At 43.6% G+C, this 23,799-nt stretch overlaps 2 protein-coding genes across 3 annotated transcripts in view; one reads left to right on the top strand and one right to left on the bottom strand.

Annotated features, from left to right (window-relative positions):
- Nucleotides 1–1,642: 1,642 nt before the first annotated feature.
- On the bottom strand, nucleotides 1,643–11,015 carry LOC132991003 (epsin-1-like). Of its 2 annotated transcripts, XM_061059554.1 has the most exons (11): nucleotides 10,916–11,015; nucleotides 10,709–10,819; nucleotides 9,728–9,883; nucleotides 9,267–9,395; nucleotides 8,498–8,618; nucleotides 8,212–8,387; nucleotides 7,234–7,831; nucleotides 6,337–7,080; nucleotides 5,999–6,145; nucleotides 5,451–5,612; nucleotides 1,643–4,946 (listed from the first exon to the last, which is right to left on the bottom strand). In XM_061059554.1, exons 2-11 carry the CDS (start codon nucleotides 10,775–10,777, stop codon nucleotides 4,396–4,398), a joined length of 2,853 nt encoding a protein of 950 aa, XP_060915537.1. In that variant the 5' UTR covers nucleotides 10,778–10,819; nucleotides 10,916–11,015; the 3' UTR covers nucleotides 1,643–4,395. The 2 variants fall into 2 exon arrangements, with proteins under 2 accessions (XP_060915537.1, XP_060915536.1); XM_061059553.1 differs by having other exon boundaries at nucleotides 6,337–7,831.
- A 2,530-nt stretch (nucleotides 11,016–13,545) lies between these two features.
- Nucleotides 13,546–23,799, top strand: part of necap1 (NECAP endocytosis associated 1) — an 11,650-nt gene continuing 1,396 nt past the window's right edge. Inside the window, exons 1-8 of the mRNA XM_061059724.1 lie at nucleotides 13,546–13,665; nucleotides 14,800–14,900; nucleotides 15,431–15,535; nucleotides 15,621–15,702; nucleotides 21,549–21,657; nucleotides 22,126–22,273; nucleotides 22,670–22,763; nucleotides 23,365–23,799. The exon at nucleotides 23,365–23,799 is cut by the window's right edge and continues 1,396 nt beyond it. Coding sequence (XP_060915707.1) covers nucleotides 13,571–13,665; nucleotides 14,800–14,900; nucleotides 15,431–15,535; nucleotides 15,621–15,702; nucleotides 21,549–21,657; nucleotides 22,126–22,273; nucleotides 22,670–22,763; nucleotides 23,365–23,419 — 789 coding nt within the window. The 5' untranslated portion in view covers nucleotides 13,546–13,570 and the 3' untranslated portion in view covers nucleotides 23,420–23,799. The remainder of the gene's footprint in view (nucleotides 13,666–14,799; nucleotides 14,901–15,430; nucleotides 15,536–15,620; nucleotides 15,703–21,548; nucleotides 21,658–22,125; nucleotides 22,274–22,669; nucleotides 22,764–23,364) is intronic.

The raw sequence follows: 23,799 nt of genomic DNA, 5'->3' as shown, positions 1-23,799 counted from the left end.
AACTTCATTCAACCTGCATCACATCAGCGCAGCCTTTTCATTTAGCCACACAGTGTGCCCACCCACCCAGGGCAGCTCTGCAGCTCCAATGCCCTACAACAGGTTTAGTCAAAGAAGTATACACCTTTAAAGACTTTTAAGTAAATGAGACGTGTTCAGTTCGCATCATCTAATCTGTCATCTGTTAGTAAAAAACCAAAAGGCAACACGAGGACTAATCTGACTTTGATGTCCTAATGTAACACACGCTGGAAGTCAAATCCTCAATGTCCCCACCTCTGTTTTTAGACTTTAAGCTCTGTCTGCATGAATGAGGGAGCTCTCGAGTCAATCCGACAGTTCTGACAGCTTCCAACAGAGACTCACTCCTCAACTCGTTACACACATGAATGAAAAAAGGAGATAAAGTGTAAAAACATGAAGTTCAGATAAAGATCCTGTCGTTGCTTTAAATGCTCTCTTGAATGAATTTTAACAGACAGCTGGAGTTGGTTAGAAACTCTTAAAAGTCGTCTCTCTCCCTCTCTGGTTGTAAAACCATCATCAGTGCACAAAGATTTCACATCATATTATGGGATGTCTCCTATTGATTATAAATCCTTACTCATTCCATGTGCACTACAGTGAATGAGAAGCTTTTAAATATATAATAATTAATCATCATTGGCCCCTTCTTGAGGGCTGCATGGTGGCCCCAGTGTGGTGTGCATGGGAAAAGTGGTATAGATAATGGATGGATTGATGACCCTTTGTTACCTCTCTGATTGGTGAGCTACCTCTCATAGCAACTGTTGCTAGGTTACTTCCAAACTTTCTCCTGGTCCGAGTCATTTCAGTGCAGCGCGGTGAGATTGTGACTTTATTTACTAAATGTGGTTAAAGGTGCTCGGGGTGTCTGACAGAGTGACTCTTAATGTCCACCTCGCAACAACAATGTGGGCGTCTGCTGCTCTTTTCACATAAACATGGAAACATCTGTGTTTGTCTTTTAAATGTTTACCTGTCCTCATTAATTTGCTCTCAATAAGCAGGAGACTGTGTTTTAGAATTAATATTTATTTATGTTTAATGTAGTGATGCATGTGTGGAGCGACTGGATAATGTGATGTTTGTATCTATATCCCCCTCTGGTGGCGACATCAGGTAGCTTCTTGATAGTTATTTATTTGTCAGGGATAAAACATGCAGCCACTGACACAGAGGACGTGTAGCCATGATTAATGTGCAGTCTTTGTCCCTTGTTAGGCTTTTAGGAAACAACACAAATGATGAATATATCTGTCAATCCATCCATCATCTATACTGCTTTTCCTCTTTGGGGTCGCGGCAAGTTTGTGCTTCTAATTTGAATTGGTAATCAAAGATGACACCTCGATATTTAAACTCACTTACCGTCTGTTTCCTCCTGATGGAGTTTCTGTAAAATCACAGAGAAGAACACCGAGAGGTTTTTTTTTGCACAGTTCAGAGATGAGACGCTGCGACACACCGGCCGATCTGCAACCTGCTGCCGGGTCTTTGATGACACGTTGATAATCAGGTGTCTGAAAACTCAACAAATACACCAAGAAATGATGATTTAAAAAACATGCAGAACAAAAGGGCACAGCGCTGAACTCTCACACAGTAACAACAGTCAGAATAAACTCTGTTATATCGTTTTATTTCTCAAATGTACCGTCACAGTTTACAACACAGCGTTAGATCTGGATACAGCAAAACCAATGAATGTCAAATTACAGGTTCATCATAGGGTCCTGGACTCGATCTCCAAACTGCCTGAAGCTAAACCGGCTTTAAGTTCACCTTCAAACAAATGAAAAAAAAAAAAAAAAAAACCTACAAAAAGACGAGAACAGACTGAAACACAAAGAACGAGATGAATCCCTCGACTGTCAGTGATGTCTGAATGAAAAGGTCGAAGCTCTGTGGAGGCGTGTGCATGTGATACATTTCATTTAGACGCAGGAGCTGGAAGATCAACTCAACGTTAACTTCTACAGAGAGGAGGATCCGCTCGGAGCATGCACGTCGGAGAAACGATATGTTCAACCTCTTTTATTTTGTCGTTGCAGCAGCAGCTCATCACACAGCCACAACGTGAGGAGATCCAGGACAGACATGATCAATCAATCACCGATCTATCTGAACGATGAACCAAACAAAAAAAAGCCACGATCGGTTACTAAGTTGATTTAAAATGCAGTTTGTTTTAAACAGAGCACAAATCACAGATCTCATGACACATCCGAGGGCGACGCCACCAGGTGACGACTCTGTGCTCTAACCCGTCTTGGTTGGAGGCTCGCTGCTACTGCTGCATTGTTGCATCAATAAATAATCAATCAATAAATAGATCAAAAGTTACTCATGATTGTAAGACTCTAATATACAGAATATTTCAAGGTTAATCTGTGAATACTTCCACTATTTACATCAGCACGATATATATATATATACTACACACACACACACACACACTCCTGCTCATACAAACACATGCACGCCGAATGAAAACGCACGCACGTCACCGTGTTAACGTTCACAGGTCCAGTCACAGAATCAGATAACACTCAGATTCACAGAAACTCTTCAAACACAGACACACTCTCAGCTCTCTGTGCACGATGAACCGTCAGACTGTCAGATCCAATCAAACACATTTCATTCATGTGAATCCCTCCTCTTCTGTAAGGAGTGCAGAAAGTAAATCCAGAATAACCCGCTCGCCCTCATGTGGGTGCTGAATCCTCAACCAAGAAATGCATAGACTGTATTTCAGGACAGCACATCAAAAAATCTCAAACTTCCCCTTTTCTCTGAGTCTGAGTTTGTTTACCCGAAATCACTGAAGACGTCTGCGGCAATAAAGAAAAGTAGAAGTTTAAAGGAAGAATGTTCAACATGTTCCACATAAATAAATCATAAAGTCTGTCCTGTGTAAATGTGTCTCTGAGTCATGACTGTCTACAATGAGGGAGAAGCTCGAGTCCCGCTGGCTGTGTTGTTGTCAGAGCCGTGTTTACATGGACGGGACGGCCGGCTCCTCCCCTTGTGTATAAAAGCTGTTTTAGTCAAGAACTAGAGAGAAGAAGAACATACTCACTGATTATTTGGATGTTAGTAAGAGTTTTTAGATCACGCTCATTCTGTGTCAGTTTACATGAAATGTGAAGCTACGAGCTAACTAAAGAGCGCTAACATTAGCATGCTAACACAACAATGTGAAGCTACGAGCTAACTAAAGAGCGCTAACATTAGCATGCTAACACAACAATGCAGGACACAGGTGATCCCAGCTCGAGTAAAGGACCATTTTGTCCACCGCTTGTGCTAAGAGGGCAGAGGATTCAGTATAAAGGAGGTGTGGCCTAACAGCAGTTTGTTTTGGTTTCATGCTGGAGCTCAACGGCGCCATCTACTGGATCAAAAAGTCGCACATTCTTCCTTTAACTTTTCAGTGTGCTGTGGTGAGTGTAGATGTAAACGATTAGATATTTATGATAAGAAGTTAGACTAATCCCTCGCTAAGGTTTGGGTTTTTGCAGTGAGAAGAGCTGATGGATTTGTTTGAAGGTTTTTCATGTTAACATGTGACAAGCTGTGCCGTTTACAAAAAGGAAAAACATTGTTTGAATGTTTGCCACCTCTCAGCCTCTCAATGATTTCAGTCCACCAATGTGATAACATCATTACAAGTCAAGTCCAGTGAAGACTCCGAGGCTCAGAGTACGAGCAGTGTCTGAGCGTCAGAGGAGGAATCTGTTCTGGGAGCTTGAGCGACCCCAATGAGTGGCTCAGATTTATGTGTAAATTTGGGTTGTCTGCATCTCCAGTCTTTAATGATGATCACAAAACATTTGGTGTTAAAGATTTCAACCTGGGTGATGACTGTAATAAAGCACAGAGGGAGAAGATTCCACATACAAGCCGAGCGGTCTTGTTGCCACGATAACAGATTTTACAAACTTCATTACGATCCAAGTAAAAGTCAAACGTTTTTATACCACAGCAACAAAAAGAGACATCCTAGGCGTCCTATTACCATGGCAACGAAACATCGCCAACTAATTAATGCAATTTCTCTCTCCCCCCCTCGTAGCTTTCAAAATGAGTAAGGATTTTGGACTGAGCCCGGCCAATGGTCAGTCTTTTAATGATGCATTCAAGGTTTTCTAATATTTGTGAGAAGCTTTTAAATCAAGATCTGGTCAAATATCAATATTTGGGTTCTTGTTTGGTCTGTGCACTTCCATCGCTGTGTTGCTGAAAGGTGTTAAACAGTTGAGTTTCTTTATAAACATGAACAAAGAAAACCAAACGGTGACTGTGAGGGACACAAAGACTAAACATGTGTAACAATGAGGTGTAGTCTAAAGGATATCACATGATGGGTCAGATCAGGAATGGATTATTGTTTTGGTTGGCCGCCTCGCCCGACCCGCTCCCTGGGATCCACTGCTGCTGTAATGAGACGCCGCCCCCTGCGTGTGGAGTGGATCCTCCAAACTGAGCTCCTGCTGGCCAATTCCCTCCAAAGACAGCGGACTGATCCGTTCCTTTTCCCCAAAAGAGGGGGTCAGACAAGGGAGTCCCAACCAGAGGTCCGGCCTGTGTCATCATCCCCACCCCCCTGCGGTCTTGGTTTATGTTTAGTCCCATTGGTGGATTCCCTCCCACTGAAGCGGACTGTACCACTCCAGTTCCTGAATACGTTGGAGTCAGCTGACCCGGCTGAGGCATACTGAAGCCTGAATAAGACCTTCTTGTGGTTTGGGACGGCGGCTGAAATAGTGGATTTTCATAGGAAGGAGAAGCTGCTGCAAAAGTGGAACCAAATGGATGGCAGTATGGGGTTGAAGTTTGGTGAAAGGACATCCCTGCAGCAGCAGCAGAACCTGATCCGACCACAGGGCCGGGTGTCATGGCCCGGGCTTTGAAAGTGCCTGGGAAATCAGGAGGAGGGAGGGGGGAGGGGGGAGGAGGCGGGATTTACAGTTTGAAGCATTCCGGCAGAGAGAAAATGCACCAAAGCAGAGAGAGGGGTGAGAAGGGTTAAATATCTGCTGATGGTTAATACACACTTTACTAAACTGCACTAATGCTCACACACACACACACACACACACACACACAACATCTATACACTACAGTGAGACCACAGCAGAGGAGGGTCGGTTTGGCTAAACACAGAATCACAATAAAGTTTTCCAAACAAACATACTGATTAATATCTCTCTCTCTCTCTCGCTCTTTGTGCTCCAAAGACTTGAGCTCGACGTTGGTTGCATTTGAAACATAACCAGGAAATTGCTGATTTTTTTTCCAACTCAGTGATTGTCCAGTCTTTGAGGTTGATCATGCATCCATTCGAAATCAAGTGCCCCACAAACGACTTCGTTCAAACACGGTATCCTTCACCCAGAACAAAGCAATCTGTCCGTCCTTACCGATGGCGTGTGTCTGTGTGGCGAGCACGTTAACGGGGGGTTGCTGTTGGGGTTTGGGGTTAGAGGAAAATAGATCGTCCAAGTCAACGAGCGACGCCCCGGTAGTGCCCAGAAATGAAGCAGTCTTTCTGTAGAACTCCTTTTCCTGCGCCGCTCGAGTTCCTGCAATAACATAAAGGTCCAATTCTACTCTAAAAGGAGTTTTCTTTTTGGGGGGGACAGGTCAGGGAGGAAAGGGAGAGCAAAGCGGAAGAGAGGTTTAGTCGATTAAGATTGTTAGCCAACTGCAAAGTGATGGGAGGATGGAGGTGAAATGGAAGATAGCAGTCACATGTAGAAGCTTATATTAATACAGTAAAGCAGAGGAAGACGTTCAGAGACATTCTCAGGGTCGTTGTTGTTAGCTTAGACGATATGTTAAATATAATAATGTTAACAAAGAGTGTTGTTATCAAGCTTTTGATCCCTCAGGACAAAGAGCAGTGTGAGGAATAATGGATGGATGAGAGGAATGTGTGCATTCAGATCAAATGTTAAGAGCAGTCTACCTGTTCCATTGCTAGGCGCATCGCTCGGTGCTCCCCATGGATCCGCTTTTTTAGATGCCCCATCTCCAAAGGGGTCGCTAGATGGGGACGAGTCTGAGGGTGGGGCAGGTGCACCCCACGCATCGTCCGCGCTAACTGGAGCTGCAGCTAAATGGGAACAGAGCAGGCAGAAAGAGTTGTGGCTCTTACACTTGTATTTATGGTTCAGTGTTATTGTGCAGGTTACCCATCACCATGTGCACTAATGTTTTTTACCTTTGGGTATTCTGAGTCTTTGAATGATAATATAGTACATCATGAAATCCTCTTCTTTAACATTTTAGAGTGTTGTTTCTTACCTGTCGATCCCCAGGGATCATTGTCCGGTTTGGACGCATCCCCAAATGCATCCGAATGGTCACCAGGTGAGGCGGCGCTTGTCCCATCTCCCCAGGGATCTCCACCCTTGGCTTCATTTGGAGCAGATGGTGCCCCCCAAAGATCGGAACTGCTGTCAGCTGGAGGGCTAGTCGGGGCTCCCCATGCGTCTGCACCGCCTTCGGGTGAGCTCAGCAGAGGGGCGTTGAAGGGATCTGAGGCACCATCTTTTGGTGGGCTGGTTGGCGATGCAAACGGGTCCTCTTTGGACGGCGCTGTTGGTGCACCAAAAGGGTCGTCTGTAGGAGGTTTGGACGATGCAGAGAAAGGATCCTCTTTTGGTGGGGTTGTTGGAGAAGCGAAAGGATCCTCTTTTGTTTGTTTGGTGGGTGCGGAGAAAGGATCTTCCTTCGGTGGTGTTGTTGGTGCAGTGAAAGGGTCGTCTTTTGCAGGCGGGGACGGTGCAGAGAATGGATCCTCTTTAGGTGGTGTGCTAGGTGCTCCAAAGGGATCACCCTTGGGCGGTGTTGTTGGAGAAAGGAAAGGATCCTCTGTTGTTTGTTTGGTGGGTGCGAAGAAAGGATCCTCTTTAGGGGGCGTTACTGCAGCAAAAGGGTCGCTGTTTGCAGGTGGGGATGGTGCAGAGAATGGATCAGCTTTAGGCGGTGTTTTTGCAGTAAAGGGGTCTTCTTGGGAGGGCTTACTTGGTGCAGAGAAAGGATCATCTTTAGGTGTTGTTGAAGCAGTGAAGGGATCACCTTTAGGGGCGTTGAACGGGTCACCTTTAGGGGCGTTGAACGGGTCATCTTTTGGGGCGTTGAACGGGTCATCTTTTGGGGCGTTGAACGGGTCATCTTTTGGGGCGTTGAACGGGTCACCTTTTGGGGCGTTGAACGGATCATCTTTTGGGGCGTTGAACGGGTCATCTTTTGGGGCGTTGAATGGATCATCTTTTGGGGCGTTGAACGGATCATCTTTTGGGGCGTTGAACGGATCATCTTTTGGGGCGATGAACGGATCATTATTAGAGGAACTGAAATGATCTGGTTTATCTTTTGGAGCAGTGAATGGATCTTCTTTGGGTGCACCAAAGGGGTCTGAACTATCTTTTGGAGCATTGAAAGGGTCGTCTTTTGATGCGCTGAACGGATCAGGTTCGTCCTTTGGTGCTGCAAATGGATCTTCTCCATTCTTTGGCTTAGCAAATGGATCTTCCTCAGTTTTTGGGGCTGTAAATGGATCTTCTTCTGTTTTGGCTGGAGCCCCCCAGGCATCACTGCTTGCAGGTGTGTCAGTTGTGTCAGGTTTTGCGGGCGTGCCCCATGGATCTGTAGCCTCTTTAGGTTCTTTGGGGGCTCCCCATGCGTCTTGTTTAACCTCCTCCTCCTCTGCTTTCTCTCCTCCCCAGGCAGCTCCTTTAGCTCCATCGGCTTTGGCTGCGTCCTCCCATTTCAGCTCGTCTTCACTCAACTTGGCCTTAAGTATGAAAAATGTTAAATTAGAAAATTAAACAGGCTTGTTGCTTTATGAGTGGTCTAATTCATACCCCCTGTTTACAGAACCTGTAATTAGCATTTGATTAAGAAGACAGGCAGGTCTTCCTACATGCACTATCAAACCTCTGCAAATGATACAAAATGCAGCAGCACGACTGGTCTTCAACCTTCCTAAAAGAGCACATGTCACTCGGCTGTTCATCTCCTTACACTGGCTCTCAGTTACTGCTCATAATGATGATGATGATGACGATTGTTCGTTTGATAATGACAGAGTCCAGCCTTGTCCATAAATGCGGTCCCAGAACCTTAATTTGTATGCTGATGATCCCAACAACACATTCAGTTGTCAATATTTACCCTTCTCTCTGCGTCCTTCTTCTCTGCTTCCTGTTTGAGGCGCTCTTCCTTGCGGGCAGCAAAAGAAGCAGTCAAGTCGGCCACAGACGGTATGTTGTCTAAAGATGGAAGCCCTGACGTCCCGGCAACATAGCATGGCTTGTAGGTGGGATCCTTGACGGCATCGGTGGACGAGGCTATTTAAAAAGGAGAATTTAAATTAAGATATTGTAAACGTAAACATTGGCTGTTTAGCATCAAGACTTCAGGACGGAGGGGGGGGGGGGGGGGGGGGGGGGGGGCTCACCACCGGAACCTTTGGATGTCTTCTCTCTGGTCTTGACGGCAAAGTCTCTCTCCTCCTTTAGTTTGTCATCGTCCTCCATGAGAACCAGGACAACCTTGGCCTTCTCTCTCACATTTGTCCCCTATGACAGAAATGCTAATGTTAGATTTTGATTTGGCCCTGAGAATTAAAAAAAAAGTCCTGCTACAGGTCTCAAGATAAGATAATCCTGAGGGGAACTTCAAGTGGAAAATGGCCAAATATAAATTTAAACTTGTCAATGAAGACTTAATGACTTGATCGCTTTTGAGTCTAGCATGAAGTTCGGTGAAGCGTTGAAAACTTCTGGATTAAATGTCCTTGTGTCTTGTGTTTGTTTGTTTGTTTGTTTGTTTGTCTGACAGATATGTAGATTGTGGCTGCTGTGGCGGTCTGACAGATGTGTAGATTGTGGCTGCTGTGGTGGTCTGACCCGCACACACTGGGCCGTCAGCAAACTTAGAGTGAATCTGAAGCTTGATCTAAAGGCAACTGGACTGGTTGAAGGTTTTTAAGCTCTTCAGCCTTTGGATCAAGCTTCTAATTTACCTTTGCCTGGATGACTGAGAACCTACACAGACATCTTAGAGTGAAACCATTTTAATTCCTGAGTTGTTAACATTAGCCCGGAGATTACATTAAGTATAATAATAGATGGCCTTTAATGGATAACCTTAATGCATGAGATGCAAACTTCTAATGGATACTAAAAGGTTGCATGCTGTGGACACTAACAGGAAGTATGCATCACCTGATCTTTGCCGTCCTTTTCCACAAAGCGGTACTCTGTGAGGGCTTTGACGATGTAGATGTTGTCTTTCATTTTCAGAAGCACACGATCGTCGCCGGTCTTTAACAGGTACTCCAGCAGAGTCAGCGACTGGTGTGAAAAAAGCATGACAATGAAAAAATTAGAGCCCGACCGATTAATCAGAGATCGGCTTATTTTATCTCCGATATGTGGCGATATTACTCGATTTATTCACCAGCAGAGGGCGCTATATGGATAACAACAAACATCATCACTCTGCTATTGCTACTTTCCAGCTGAGTGACCAGCTTGTCTTCATTATAAATCTTTTCCACAAGTGTTTGATAATTGCATTTGAGGGATCAAAGCAATAAATGTGGTGACCCATGATAATGACCCTCAGATTGTTGTTTAATTTACAGTCGGACAGAGTACGAGGCTTGCTGTGTTGTTTTCGTTACCTTGTGAATGTGTCTCCAGTTTTTGTCATCTTTCAGTCGTTTCCAAAGCATCGTCATGATCTCGTTGCAGGCCACCACATTGTAGGTCAGATCCGAGAGGTCGGCCATCTGAGAGCTCGATGGACCCCATGGGTCGTTAGATGTCGCCTCCCTCACCTGAGAAGACACAAAGCAAGACGTGTCAATGTGTCAAGAGGCGTCCTCAGGAGCACCACCAAATACTGCAATCAAATCCAACACGGCTTTGCTTCAGATTTGTTCATTCCAGTGATATTCCTGTGTTATTTCTTTACATGTCAGCACTAATTAATAGGTAAACGTCTGTGACAACTCTACCTGGCCTGTGGCCCATTCAGCAATCGTCATGCAATGATTTATACGTGGCAGTATGTGCATAGGGGTCTGACCTGCTGTTAGCTTTTCCCGAGCAGAGAACACTTGCTCTTAGACACATGAGTGAAGAGAAGACCAGTTCTTTTAGGTAAGCAGCGAGTTTACTTCACTCCACAAAACAGTTATCAGGTCAACAGGTATTACAGCGATGGAAGCGGGCAAGAGAAGTGGTTCAGATAGAAGTGATTGTACCCGACCTAAAAAGTCTCTGCATGTTTCTAATAAGCTCCACGAGCAGAAACGTGCTCAAACTAGGATCAATATTGGAGATGCTTTTGAAAAATGGAGAGAGGTTAGAACACAGAAAGGTTTACAGACCCATGCAGAGCTGGATAAACACTGAAGCTTCAGAGTCCACCACATGGTGACCTGTGTGAGCATGGACTCTAGAGAGGAGGGGGGGGGGGGGCAGCGCTCTATAATGTTTAAAATGTAGACTGCAGTACCCATTTTAAACACTAGGGGTCAGAGTTACATACTGCTCCTTTAAATGTGATAAAATACATGTTATTTTCTGCTACAGGTCAAATGCAGGTTAAATAATATTAAAAGTGGGAATTAAAGTTGATTAAAATCTATTTCTCTCACCTTGACCTCGGCCTCAGAGTAGTTCTGGACCAGGTTCTTCAGCTGCCGGCGGAGCATAGAGGACGTCATGGTGTCTGGGTAGGAGGAGGCGGTGTATCAAACCACCGCAATCTGATACAGAAAGGTAAATATTAATGGTGCTGCACGCTCCCAGATTACCAGACAAACAGAAGCTTTCATCATGCTCAAACACAAACACACTCGTACCTGTTTGGAGTCTGTCTGTGCTGTCAGAGATGTGTTTTCAGGTGGCTTGGGTGCAGCTGCTGGCTCAGTGAGAGTTCATCCTGCTGGTGTCTCTTCCTCCTGACTGTCAGAAACCGGATCACCTGCAGGGAGGAGACAGTAAACAGTAAAAACAGCTGAGGCATGATGATGATTACATAAACATGACTGCAAAGCAGCACTGAAGGTGTGTCTGCACCTGCTGCTGTCTGAGCCTGACTGTCACTTTGTCAGAATCACTGCGACAAACACATCTTCTGGATTAGCATCCGAGCTAAGCTAAGCTAAGCTACAAGCTAGTTAGCTGTCAACCTTCTTGGGGTCTGTGTGATAAAAAAATACAAGCTAAAACCTAATTTTAATGACACCTTCATAGTAAGTGTGAGCGGTAGTAACGATAAGTCGACGTGTTTGTAAGTATCCTATCTGTAGGGAGTCATAAATCGTGTTTTCAGGACCTCGGAGAGCGACAGAAGACGGCTAACCGCCGTCAATAAGGCTAACGGTCGAGCGTCGCCAAGCTAACAGCAGTCCGTTTAATCACCGGGGGTTTGGCGCTTAAAATTCGGTTAAAATGTCGAGAAACGGCTGCTATTCATAGTTTAAAACATCAGCCACACCCTCATGTTATTATTTGTATTGAATTCGGATATTTGCAGCAGAAGAATAAAGCACAAACCCTGAGTTAAGATCTTCAGGAATCTACGAGGAGACGACACCACTGATGTGTCGCTCGTGTCCGAGTCTGCTGAATGAACCGACTCCTTTAAGTGAATCGGAATATAGGAGTTATTTAATCTTCTAATTCTTCATTCCGGATATGAAGCTTGATCATATAAAGTTTTCTGTAACTCCTCATCATGCTGGTGATGCTTTAAAAAGGCCACTTTGCTGTTTTACACGATTAATTATTTCGGAGTCGAAAGAGTCGGTTCTTATTGTTGAGCCAAATGATCCGACTCACTGACAAGAGCTGTTATTCCCATCACTGGACACGACACGGTTTCCGCTTCCGCAGTTTCAACACCTCCAAATTCACGCCCCTTTAGAGATATTTATTTATTGGTTACCTTTTTTTTCGGTCAACTTTATTGTAATTAATACAAATTTACAAACTTTAAGGCAAAACATACAACATTTATAAAATGTATTCAAGCAAAATAAACAGACATAACTTAGGAAAATAAAAGCATGCCACGAATAACAGAATATTGTTTATAATAGCCTATTAAAATAAACAAACAAGAAAGACAGTCATGAATTAAACAACAACAAACATTTCAAGACATTTTATTTGTGAGGTCTTGTGAGTTTTTTTTTGGCACATTTTGGATTTTATGAATTGAAGGTGTTACATTTCATTAAAGGTCACATATCCTCCTCCTCCTCTTCTTCTTCAGTTTAAATAAGTCTCAGAGCTCCTCAAAACATGTGTGTGAAGTGTCTTGTTCTAAATCCACTCTGATCCTGTATTTGATCATGTCTATAAACCCCTCTATTTCAGCCCTGCTCAGAACAGGCTGTTTCTGTGTCTGTTTCTTTAAATATGTAAATGAGCGGTGTCTGACCACGCCCCCTCTCTGGAAGGGCTTGGGTGTACTCGGTCTTTCTCGCTCCATGTCCTATTGTTTACGGTGAGAAGGCAGACTCAGAGGGCAGAACAAACACCTAGCTGTGGGAGTGTCACCCACCTGGGGGAGGGGCTACTGCCCTTTGTGATGTCATGAAGGGAAAATCTCCAAACGGCCTGTTTGAGCACACATTTTCTGAAAAGTGGAGCAGGATGCATTTAGTGTTGATAAGTAAGCAGATTTAAAATATGGAAAAAAGCAGCAATACTTCCACATTTGTCCAAGAACAACAGAAAGACGCTGGTTGTGCAACAGGTCGGCGTGCTGTAGGTCGGCGTGCTGTAGGTCGGCGTGCTGTCTTACAAAGCTAAAGTTAAATATCCTTTATGTTGTACATTTACAGTCTTCTATTCCCGTCCTGTCTTTGCTGTATACAAGTTTAGTTTGAGAATGATTAAAGTCTCATATTGAAGTCGGGGTCATTTCATACACTGATGTAAACAAAAGCTGTTCATTAAAGTTTCACAGTATGATCATTGACTTGTTTCTTACTGGTTTTGCTGAGAAACTGATCCATGAACTGTTTCCAGAACAACTGTGGGAACGAGAGCACGACACAAAAATATGATCTGTGTCTCATTATAACTTTTAAAGGTGCATTAATTTCTCTCAAATCCAAAATGTTTATCTGAAAGATTTATTAGAAGGGTTAAAAATGATTCTTAACTTTGTTATGAAGGTCTTTTGTTCTGGGTGGGGACCGGATGTTAAAATAGACCCCTTAATGTCAAGTTAAAACATTTGAGGAAGGATCAGAGAGGTACTGTGAGGATATATTTAAACTAATGTAGGAATGTTTTGTCTTAATAAAAACATTTAAAGCGGCTTCACAAGAAGAAGAACCCTTAGTACCGTCTCTGATGCACACACACACACACACACACACACACACACACACACACACACACACACACACACACACACACACACACACACACACACACACAGAGACCCGAATAAATGACTCACACACCACGACTCCCACATCAATAACAGTTGATCCAAGATGGCGGCCGAGGGCGAGTACGAGTCGATTCTGTGCGTGAAACCTGATGTCAACGTTTACCGCATCCCTCCGCGAGCTTCAAACCGCGCATACAGGTAAGCACGTGCACGGTGGGACGTTAACGGTCCCGTGAAATGTGATGTAAAGGTGTTCACTGTCAGAAGAAACCATCAAAGCCCGCATTATCTCGGCTCTGTGCGGTGTGTGTGTGTGTGTGTGTGTGTGTGTGTGTGTGTGTGTGTGTGTGTGTGTGTGTGTGTGTGTGTGTGTGTGTGTGTGTGTGTGTGTGTGTGTGTGTGTGTGTGTGTGTGTGTGTCAGACCACAGATGGACTCGTCGTTTAGCCCACGGTCGTAGTTGAAGTCGTTGCGTGGCTTCATTGTTCAGGTGAGGCGTTCAGCTGTCACACATGTGACTGCAGTATTTGTCATCACACCGGTGTTATGTCGAGAGATGCATCCCTGCAGAGAAATGCATGCAAGAAAACGGAATGAATCTTATTACTGGGTGCAGATCTGTGATGACAAATCTTCTGATTGAATATTCTCAATGAACGTGAAGTGTCCTTATTGTTCTGTAGACTGTTTTTCAGCAGCCTGCGTGAGTATGACCCGCTAAAAGTAGGTTATTTTACTGTGAGGAGTGTGTGGATCCACTAAAGGGAGGATGATAAAAACGACAGCCAAGTATTTTAAGGGAGGATGTAAAGTTCTGCAGAGTAGAAATGATCTCTTCCATATTTTGAATTGTCCTGCAAGGTGCATGCATTTCTCTGCAGGGATGCATTTTTCGGCGTAACACCGGGTGGATACGGGCTGTTTGACAGGACAGTATGGTGACAGCTTGGACGGATGGTTGTCCTCTTCTTCCACACAGAAAACAACGCAATAGACGTTTATCAGTGAGCTCAGTCTTATATATAATTCAGCGTGTCAGAAATCACAGATGACTCACAAACACTTCTCCCTCCAACAGCTCCTCAAGTGTCTGTGATACGGTCACAGAATGATAAATTATAGAGATTTATTAACTTCCATGTTTTCTCTTTGACCATCAGTCAACAGCCCGACATATTCTCTTAATCACAAACCGTCTTTCATCACCGGTGAGGTTACAGACGCTTTGTGGATCCAGAGTTACTCCAGTCAAGATGTTTTTGAATGATTGTTGATTTTAAGACGGGGTTCACATCATAAGTCATAGAAGCCTGATGATGGTGTTTATCTGCAGGGCGGCTGACTGGAAGCTGGATACTCCAGACTGGTCTGGACGAATGAGGATCACAGCGAAGGGCAAAGTGGCGTTCATCAAACTGGAGGACAAAATCTCAGGTGGGACGTCTTCTCTTTGTCTACCTGATGTAGAGTACGCAGCCTTTAGCCGGTGTTCTGTTCAGATGTGCTGCCTCGTCCAAAAGATGCTCCCATAGTGCGAGACGATATGAGAGACGATATGAGAGACGATATGAGAGACGATATGAGAGAGTATCTGTAACCACGATCAGATGAAGCTTCCAGACTTCACTTCTCCCTCCATGTGCTCCATCAGAGGACGGGGAGGCGAGCTCTGTGCTCGATTAGTAAAGATTTCAGGGGAAGCGTTTCTCCATGGACAGTTATGGCGCCTTCCATTTGTCCCCCGCCACTCTGAAACGTCATCACCCCCTGAACTCAGAAACTCTGAGAACCTTCAGTAGCTCGAGCTCAAAATGCAACATGGCTGCTCCGTGCATCAACAGAAAGGTTTAAGCTGTACATGAAGGGGTTAATTATATTTATCCTGGTTTTGATTCTGGTGAGTAAAGATGAAGCGTGGACGTTGACTGTCCTGACAGACTGTAAATACTCGTTGTGTCCTGTAGGGGAGCTGTTTGCTCAGGCGCCGGTGAGAGAGTATCCCGGTGTTGTGGTGGAAACGGTCAGCGACTCCAGCCGGTACTTTGTTCTGCGGATTCAGGATGATAATGGTGAGGACGCCACAGGGTCACTGCAGCACTCACTGAGCCCGTCTTTACTGTCACTTACTGTAAACGCCACGCCTCCTCTCTGCAGGTCGCAGCGCCTTCATCGGAGTGGGCTTCAGTGACCGAGGGGACGCCTTCGATTTCAACGTTTCCTTACAGGATCACTTCAAGTAAGTGTGAGGGGGCGGAGCTTAATCTCTGCAGTGTTTGAGCTGTGTGTGTGTGTGTTTGTTTACTGCTGTGTGTTTGTGTTTGTTTACTGCTGTGTGTGTGTGTTTGTTTACTGCTGTGTGTTTGTTTACTGCTGTGTGTGTGTGTTTGTTTACTGCTGTGTGTTTGTTTACTGCTGTGTGTTTGTTTACTGCTGTGTGTTGTTTGTTTACTGCTGTGTGTGTGTTTACTGCTGTGTGTGTGTGTTTGTTTACTGCTGTGTGTTTGTTTACTGCTGTGTGTGTGTGTTTGTTTACTGCTGTGTGTTTGTTTACTGCTGTGTGTTTGTTTACTGCTGTGTGTTTGTGTTTGTTTACTGCTGTGTGTTTGTTTACTGCTGTGTGTTTGTTTACTGCTGTGTGTGTGTGTTTGTTTACTGCTGTGTGTTTGTTTACTGCTGTGTGTTTGTGTTTATTTACTGCTGTGTGTTTGTTTACTGCTGTGTGTGTGTGTTTGTTTACTGCTGTGTGTTTGTTTACTGCTGTGTGTTTGTGTTTATTTACTGCTGTGTGTTTGTTTACTGCTGTGTGTTTGTTTACTGCTGTGTGTTTATGTTTGTTTACTGCTGTGTGTGTGTGTTTGTTTACTGCTGTGTGTTTGTTTACTGCTGTGTGTTTGTTTACTGCTGTGTGTGTGTGTTTGTTTACTGCTGTGTGTTTGTTTACTGCTGTGTGTGTGTGTTTGTTTACTGCTGTGTGTTTGTTTACTGCTGTGTGTTTGTTTACTGCTGTGTGTGTGTGTTTGTTTACTGCTGTGTGTTTGTTTACTGCTGTGTGTTTGTTTACTGCTGTGTGTTTGTTTACTGCTGTGTCTGTGTTTGTTTACTGCTGTTTGTGTGTGTGTTTGTTTACTGCTGTGTGTTTGTTTACTGCTGTGTGTGTGTGTTTGTTTACTGCTGTGTGTGTGTGTTTGTTTACTGCTGTGTGTTTGTTTACTGCTGTGTGTGTGTGTTTGTTTACTGCTGTGTGTGTGTGTTTGTTTACTGCTGTTTGTGTGTGTTTGTTTACTGCTGTGTATGTGTTTGTTTACTACTGTGTATGTGTTTGTTTGTTTACTGCTGTGTGTGTGTGTTTGTTTACTGCTGTGTGTTTGTTTATTGCTGTGTTTGTTTACTGCTGTGTGTGTGTTTGTTTACTGCTGTGTGTGTTTGTTTACTGCTGTGTATGTGTTTGTTTGTTTACTGCTGTGTGTGTGTGTTTGTTTACTGCTGTGTGTGTGTTTGTTTACTGCTGTGTGTTTGTTTACTGCTGTGTATGTGTTTGTTTGTTTACTGCTGTGTGTGTGTGTTTGTTTACTGCTGTGTGTGTGTTTGTTTACTGCTGTGTGTGTGTTTGTTTACTGCTGTGTGTGTTTGTTTACTGCTGTGTGTGTGTTTGTTTACTGCTGTGTGTGTGTTTGTTTACTGATGTGTGTGTTGTTTGTTTACTGCTGTGTGTGTGTTGTTTGTTTACTGCTGTGTGTGTGTGTTTGTTTACTGCTGTGTGTGTGTTTGTTTACTGCTGTGTGTTTGTTTACTGCTGTGTGTGTTTGTTTACTGCTGTGTGTGTTTGTTTACTGCTGTGTGTGTGTTTGTTTACTGCTGTGTGTTTGTTTACTGCTGTGTGTTTGTTTACTGCTGTGTGTTTGTGTGTTTGTTTACTGCTGTGTGTGTTTGTTTACTGCTGTGTGTTTGTTTACTGCTGTGTGTTTGTGTTTATTTACTGCTGTGTGTTTGTTTACTGCGGTGTGTGTGTGTTTGTTTACTGCTGTGTGTTTGTTTACTGCTGTGTGTTTGTGTTTGTTTACTGCTGTGTGTTTGTTTACTGCTGTGTGTGTGTGTTTGTTTACTGCTGTGTGTTTGTTTACTGCTGTGTGTGTGTTTGTTTACTGCTGTGTGTTTGTTTACTGCTGTGTCTGTGTTTGTTTACTGCTGTGTCTGTGTTTGTTTACTGCTGTTTGTGTGTGTGTTTGTTTACTGCTGTGTGTTTGTTTACTGCTGTGTGTTTGTTTACTGCTGTGTGTGTGTGTTTGTTTACTGCTGTGTGTTTGTTTACTGCTGTCTATGTGTGTGTTTGTTTACTGCTGTTTGTGTGTGTTTGTTTACTGCTGTGTATGTGTTTGTTTACTACTGTGTATGTGTTTGTTTGTTTACTGCTGTGTGTGTGTGTTTGTTTACTGCTGTGTGTTTGTTTATTGCTGTGTTTGTTTACTGCTGTGTGTGTGTGTTTGTTTACTGCTGTGTGTGTGTTTGTTTACTGATGTGTGTGTTGTTTGTTTACTGCTGTGTGTGTGTTGTTTGTTTACTGCTGTGTGTGTGTGTGTTTGTTTACTGCTGTGTGTGTGTTTGTTTACTGCTGTGTGTTTGTTTACTGCTGTGTGTTTGTTTACTGCTGTGTGTGTTTGTTTACTGCTGTGTGTGTGTTTGTTTGCTGTGTGTGTGTTTGTTTACTGCTGTGTGTGTGTGTGTGTGTTTGTTTACTGCTGTGTGTGTGTTTGTTTACTGCTCTGTGTGTTGTTTGTTTACTGCTGTGTGTGTGTTTGTTTACTGCTGTGTGTGTGTGTGTTTGTTTACTGCTGTGTGTTTGTTTGTTTACTGCTGTGTGTGTTTGTTTACTGCTGTGTGTGTGTTTGTTTACTGCTGTGTGTGTGTGTTTGTTTACTGCTGTGTGTTTGTTTACTGCTGTGTGTGTTTGTTTGTTTACTGCTGTGTGTGTGTTTGTTTACTGCTGTGTGTGTTGTGTTTACTGCTGTGTGTGTTTGTTTACTGCTGTGTGTATTGTTTGTTTACTGCTGTGTGTGTGTGTTTGTTTACTGCTGTGTGTGTGTTTGTTTACTGCTGTGCGTGTGTTTACTGCTGTGTGTTGTTTGTTTACTGCTGTGTGTTGTTTGTTTACTGCTGTGTGTGTGTGTGTTTGTTTACTGCTGTGTGTTTGTTTACTGCTGTGTGTGTGTGTTTGTTTACTGCTGTGTGTTTGTTTACTGCTGTGTGTGTGTTTGTTTACTGCTGTGTGTTTGTTTACTGCTGTGTGTGTGTGTTTGTTTACTGCTGTGTGTTTGTTTACTGCTGTGTGTTTGTTTACTGCTGTGTGTGTGTGTTTGTTTACTGCTGTGTATGTGTTTGTTTGTTTACTGCTGTTTGTGTGTGTGTTTGTTTACTGCTGTGTGTTTGTTTACTGCTGTGTGTGTGTGTTTGTTTACTGCTGTGTGTTTGTTTACTGCTGTGTGTGTGTGTTTGTTTACTGCTGTGTATGTGTGTGTTTGTTTACTGCTGTTTGTGTGTGTTTGTTTACTGCTGTGTATGTGTTTGTTTACTGCTGTGTATGTGTTTGTTTGTTTACTGCTGTGTGTGTGTGTGTTTGTTTACTGCTGTGTGTTTGTTTATTGCTGTGTTTGTTTACTGCTGTGTGTGTGTGTTTGTTTACTGCTGTGTGTGTGTTTGTTTACTGCTGTGTATGTGTTTGTTTGTTTACTGCTGTGTGTGTGTGTGTTTGTTTACTGCTGTGTGTTTGTTTACTGCTGTGTATGTGTTTGTTTGTTTACTGCTGTGTGTGTGTGTGTTTGTTTACTGCTGTGTGTGTTTGTTTACTGCTGTGTGTGTGTTTGTTTACTGCTGTGTGTGTTTGTTTACTGCTGTGTGTGTTTGTTTACTGCTGTGTGTGTGTTTGTTTACTGCTGTGTGTGTGTGTTTGTTTACTGCTGTGTGTGTGTTTGTTTACTGCTGTGTGTGTGTGTTTGTTTACTGCTGTGTGTGTGTTTGTTTACTGCTGTGTGTGTTTGTTTACTGCTGTGTGTTTGTTTACTGCTGTGTGTTTGTTTACTGCTGTGTGTTTGTTTACTGCTGTGTGTGTTTGTTTACTGCTGTGTGTGTGTTTGTTTGCTGTGTGTGTGTGTTTGTTTACTGCTGTGTGTGTGTGTGTTTGTTTACTGCTGTGTGTGTGTGTTTGTTTACTGCTGTGTGTGTGTGTTTGTTTACTACTGTGTGTGTGTTTGTTTACTGCTGTGTGTTTGTTTACTGCTGTGTGTGTGTGTTTGTTTACTGCTGTGTGTGTTTGTTTACTGCTGTGTGTGTGTGTTTGTTTACTGCTGTGTGTTTGTTTACTGCTGTGTGTGTTTGTTTGTTTACTGCTGTGTGTGTGTTTGTTTACTGCTGTGTGTGTTGTTTGTTTACTGCTGTGTGTGTGTGTTTGTTTACTGCTGTGTGTATTGTTTGTTTACTGCTGTGTGTGTGTGTGTTTGTTTACTGCTGTGTGTGTGTGTTTGTTTACTGCTGTGTGTGTGTTTGTTTACTGCTGTGCGTGTGTTTACTGCTGTGTGTTGTTTGTTTACTGCTGTGTATGTGTTTGTTTGTTTACTGCTGTGTGTGTGTTTGTTTACTGCTGTGTGTGTTTGTTTACTGCTGTGTGTGTGTGTTTGTTTACTGCTGTGTGTGTGTTTGTTTACTGCTGTGTGTGTTTGTTTACTGCTGTGTGTGTTTGTTTACTGCTGTGTGTGTGTTTGTTTACTGCTGTGTGTGTGTGTTTGTTTACTGCTGTGTGTGTGTTTGTTTACTGCTGTGTGTGTGTGTTTGTTTACTGCTGTGTGTGTGTTTGTTTACTGATGTGTGTGTTGTTTGTTTACTGCTGTGTGTGTGTTGTTTGTTTACTGCTGTGTGTGTGTGTTTGTTTACTGCTGTGTGTGTGTTTGTTTACTGCTGTGTGTTTGTTTACTGCTGTGTGTGTTTGTTTACTGCTGTGTGTGTGTTTGTTTGCTGTGTGTGTGTGTTTGTTTACTGCTGTGTGTGTGTGTGTGTTTGTTTACTGCTGTGTGTGTGTGTGTTTGTTTACTGCTGTGTGTGTTGTTTGTTTACTGCTGTGTGTGTGTGTTTGTTTACTGCTGTGTGTGTGTGTTTGTTTACTGCTGTGTGTGTGTTTGTTTACTGCTGTGTGTTTGTTTACTGCTGTGTGTGTGTGTTTGTTTACTGCTGTGTGTGTTTGTTTACTGCTGTGTGTGTGTGTTTGTTTACTGCTGTGTGTTTGTTTACTGCTGTGTGTGTTTGTTTGTTTACTGCTGTGTGTGTTTGTTTGTTTACTGCTGTGTGTGTTGTTTGTTTACTGCTGTGTGTGTGTGTGTTTGTTTACTGCTGTGTGTATTGTTTGTTTACTGCTGTGTGTGTGTTTGTTTACTGCTGTGCGTGTGTTTACTGCTGTGTGTTTGTTTACTGCTGTGTGTGTGTTTGTTTACTGCTGTGTGTGTGTGTGTGTTTACTGCTGTGTGTGTGTGTGTGTTTACTGCTGTGTGTGTGTGTTTTTTTTACTGCTGTGTGTGTGTTTGTTTACTGCTGTGTGTGTGTGTTTGTTTACTCTGTGTGTGTGTTTGTTTACTGTGTTGTTTGTGTGTGTTTGTTTACTGTGTTGTTTGTGTGTGTTTGTTTACTCCTGTGTGTGTGTGTGTTTACTGCTGTGAGTTTGTTTACTGCTGTGTGTTTGTGTTTACTGCTGTGTGTGTGAGTTTGTTTACTGCTGTGTGTGTGTGTGTTTACTGCTGTGCGTGTGTTTACTGCTGTGTGTGTGTTTGTTTACTGCTGTGTGTTTGTGTTTACTGTGTTGTTTGTTTGTTTACTGCTGTGTGTGTGTTGTGTGTTTGTTTACTGTGTTGTTTGTTTACTGTGTTGTTTGTTTACTGCTGTGTGTGTGTGTGTTGCATGTTTGTTTACTGTGTTGTTTGTTTACTGTGTTGTTTGTTTACTGTGTTGTTTGTTTGTTTACTGCTGCGTGTGTGTGTGTTGTGTGTTTGTTTACTGTGTTGTTTGTTTACTGTGTTGTTTATGTTTGTGTTTGTCTCCCTGCAGGTGGGTCAAACAGGAGGACGAGAGGAGTAAAAGCTCTCATCTCGGGGACTCGGGACCTAAACTGGATCTGGGCTTCAAAGATGGTCAGACCATCACACTGAACATCGGGGTAAAGACCAGTTAGTGAGACTTTCTAAAACCAGCTTTAACAAGTCTGACTCTTCTCAGGCATGTTGTTGTTGTTGTTGTTGATTTCCTGGTGTAAATATGAGCATAATAAAGATCGCTAGCATTAGCATGCTAACACAACAATGCAGTGCGAGTTGTTTTGGTTTCATGCTGGTGCTCGAGGGCGACACCTGCTGGATCAAAACATCACATATTCCGCTCGCCGGAGGACCACATCCTCTGCACATGGGGCCGACTTAACCGCTAGGCCATCTGCGCCCCAGTGAACAAAGTTTCAGACCAACAAAGAGCCGTCACACATAAGAAACTGGGCCGTCAAATTAACCGCTAAATCTCAACAGTCGATCGCGAGAACGAATCTAAATCCCACGAGAGAAAAAGTCAAATGTTAAAGTGAAAGAAAAGAACGTTCAAGAAAATCTTTGTTTTTTCTGTCCTTTGTCTCTAGCAAGGTAGAAAGAGGGATAAGCCCCGCCCACAAGGCTCAGGGGGCTTTGGACTCCTCCCACCACCGCCTGGAGGCAAGATAGCCCCTCCCCCTTTGTCAGGCTCATCCAATCACAACACAGTTCCTCAAACAGGAGGCATGGCAACCGGTAAGAGTCAACGACTTGTTTTTGTTTGAATAATTATTTGTTTATTTGTTTATTCGATGGGGACGATGTGAAGGTCAGCGTCCTGAGCACAAAGGGTCAAAATAGTTTAACCTTTGGATCACCGCCTCGCTCGTCCATGTCACTTCTTCCTGATCAACCAATCAAAATAAAGACGGGGTGGGACTTCTGATATCAGCTTTGTAAACAACAATGGCGGAGGAGAAACTTGAGTGGAGCTGCTGATGTCACGATCGTGCTCCTTTACATTTATTTTATGTTTTTATTGGTGACATTTCTTCCCCCGTCTGTTAATGAGCTTCTTGTCACTGAGTGGAACGTTTCAGAGCTGCAGGTAAAGTGTGTCCTCGTGTGTCCTCGTGTGTTTGTGTGTGACAGGCTGCCTGTTGGAGCTGGACAGCAGTAACTCCAACACCGTGGTTCAGTCCAACGCCTGCTCGGATCTTTGGGGAGACTTCTCTGCACCCGCCAGGTAGACGCTTAAATCCAGGTCCAATCAGTGAGCTGTGTAGAGAGTGAGATGTTAAAGGTATCTTACTATCTGATCATTAAGGAAACATGTTGAAGTGCTGGCTTCTCTGACAACAATGCAGCAGTCAGTATGTCCTCCTTCTAACTTTAGATTCTGCTCCTGAATGCTCTGGATTTGTTTGGACCAGAGAAGGTAGGCGCTTTTAAGACATGCCCCCACACGGCCGTTTTGGACGCCCCTCAGTTTGTCAGATATAAGAGCAGTTATCAGGTCAACAGGTGTTGCAGCGATGGAAGCGGGCAAGAGAAGTGGTTCAGATAGAAGTGATTGTACCCGACCTAAAAAGCCTCTGCATGTTTCTAATAAGCTCCACGAGCAGAAACGTGCTCAAACTAGGATCAATATTGGAGATGCTTTTGAAAAATGGAGAGAGGTTAGAACACAGAAAGGTTTACAGACCCATGCAGAGCTGGATAAACACTGAAGCTTCAGAGTCCACCACATGGTGACCTGTGTGAGTTGTCAGTAAAGTGTCCTTTAATGACGTTGTGATGTCATCAGAAACAGCGATGAACACTAATCTTGGTGTCTCTCTTTTCAGTTCTGTTCCACCACAATCGAGACCACAGGACGGGGGAAACTGGATGCAGTTTTGATTGGTCGTCTGCGGCTGTGACATCGTGTTTGACTTCCATCTCATACCGCTTCCTGTGTCTGTAGCTTCCTGTGCTTCACACCCAGATTCACTCCTAACCAATCCCATCGCAGAGCTGTAGAGACACCTCATCACGTCGTGACTTCATCCTGAGAGAAGGAGCCACTTCCTGTTCTGTTTAAGGGCTAATGTGTGACTTCCTGTTCTGTGTGTCTGCACTGAGCTTCAGCTCTGATCTGCTCTCTGTTTGTTAATGCAGCAGCAGCTCCCTCTGCAGGCGCTGTGGGGTACTACAGCTCAGGAACAAAAAAACCTGCTGTGAGTTGTGAAATGTAAGACGCATATCAAAGAAGAACGTCCTTATATTTAATTTATCCTTGA

The sequence above is a fragment of the Labrus mixtus genome, chromosome 16, assembly GCF_963584025.1.
Source record: "Labrus mixtus chromosome 16, fLabMix1.1, whole genome shotgun sequence".
In the NCBI taxonomy this organism is placed as follows: Eukaryota; Metazoa; Chordata; class Actinopteri; order Labriformes; family Labridae; genus Labrus; species Labrus mixtus.
The sequence above is the reverse complement of the archived record's forward strand: the minus strand, read 5'-3'. Positions and strand labels throughout refer to the sequence as shown.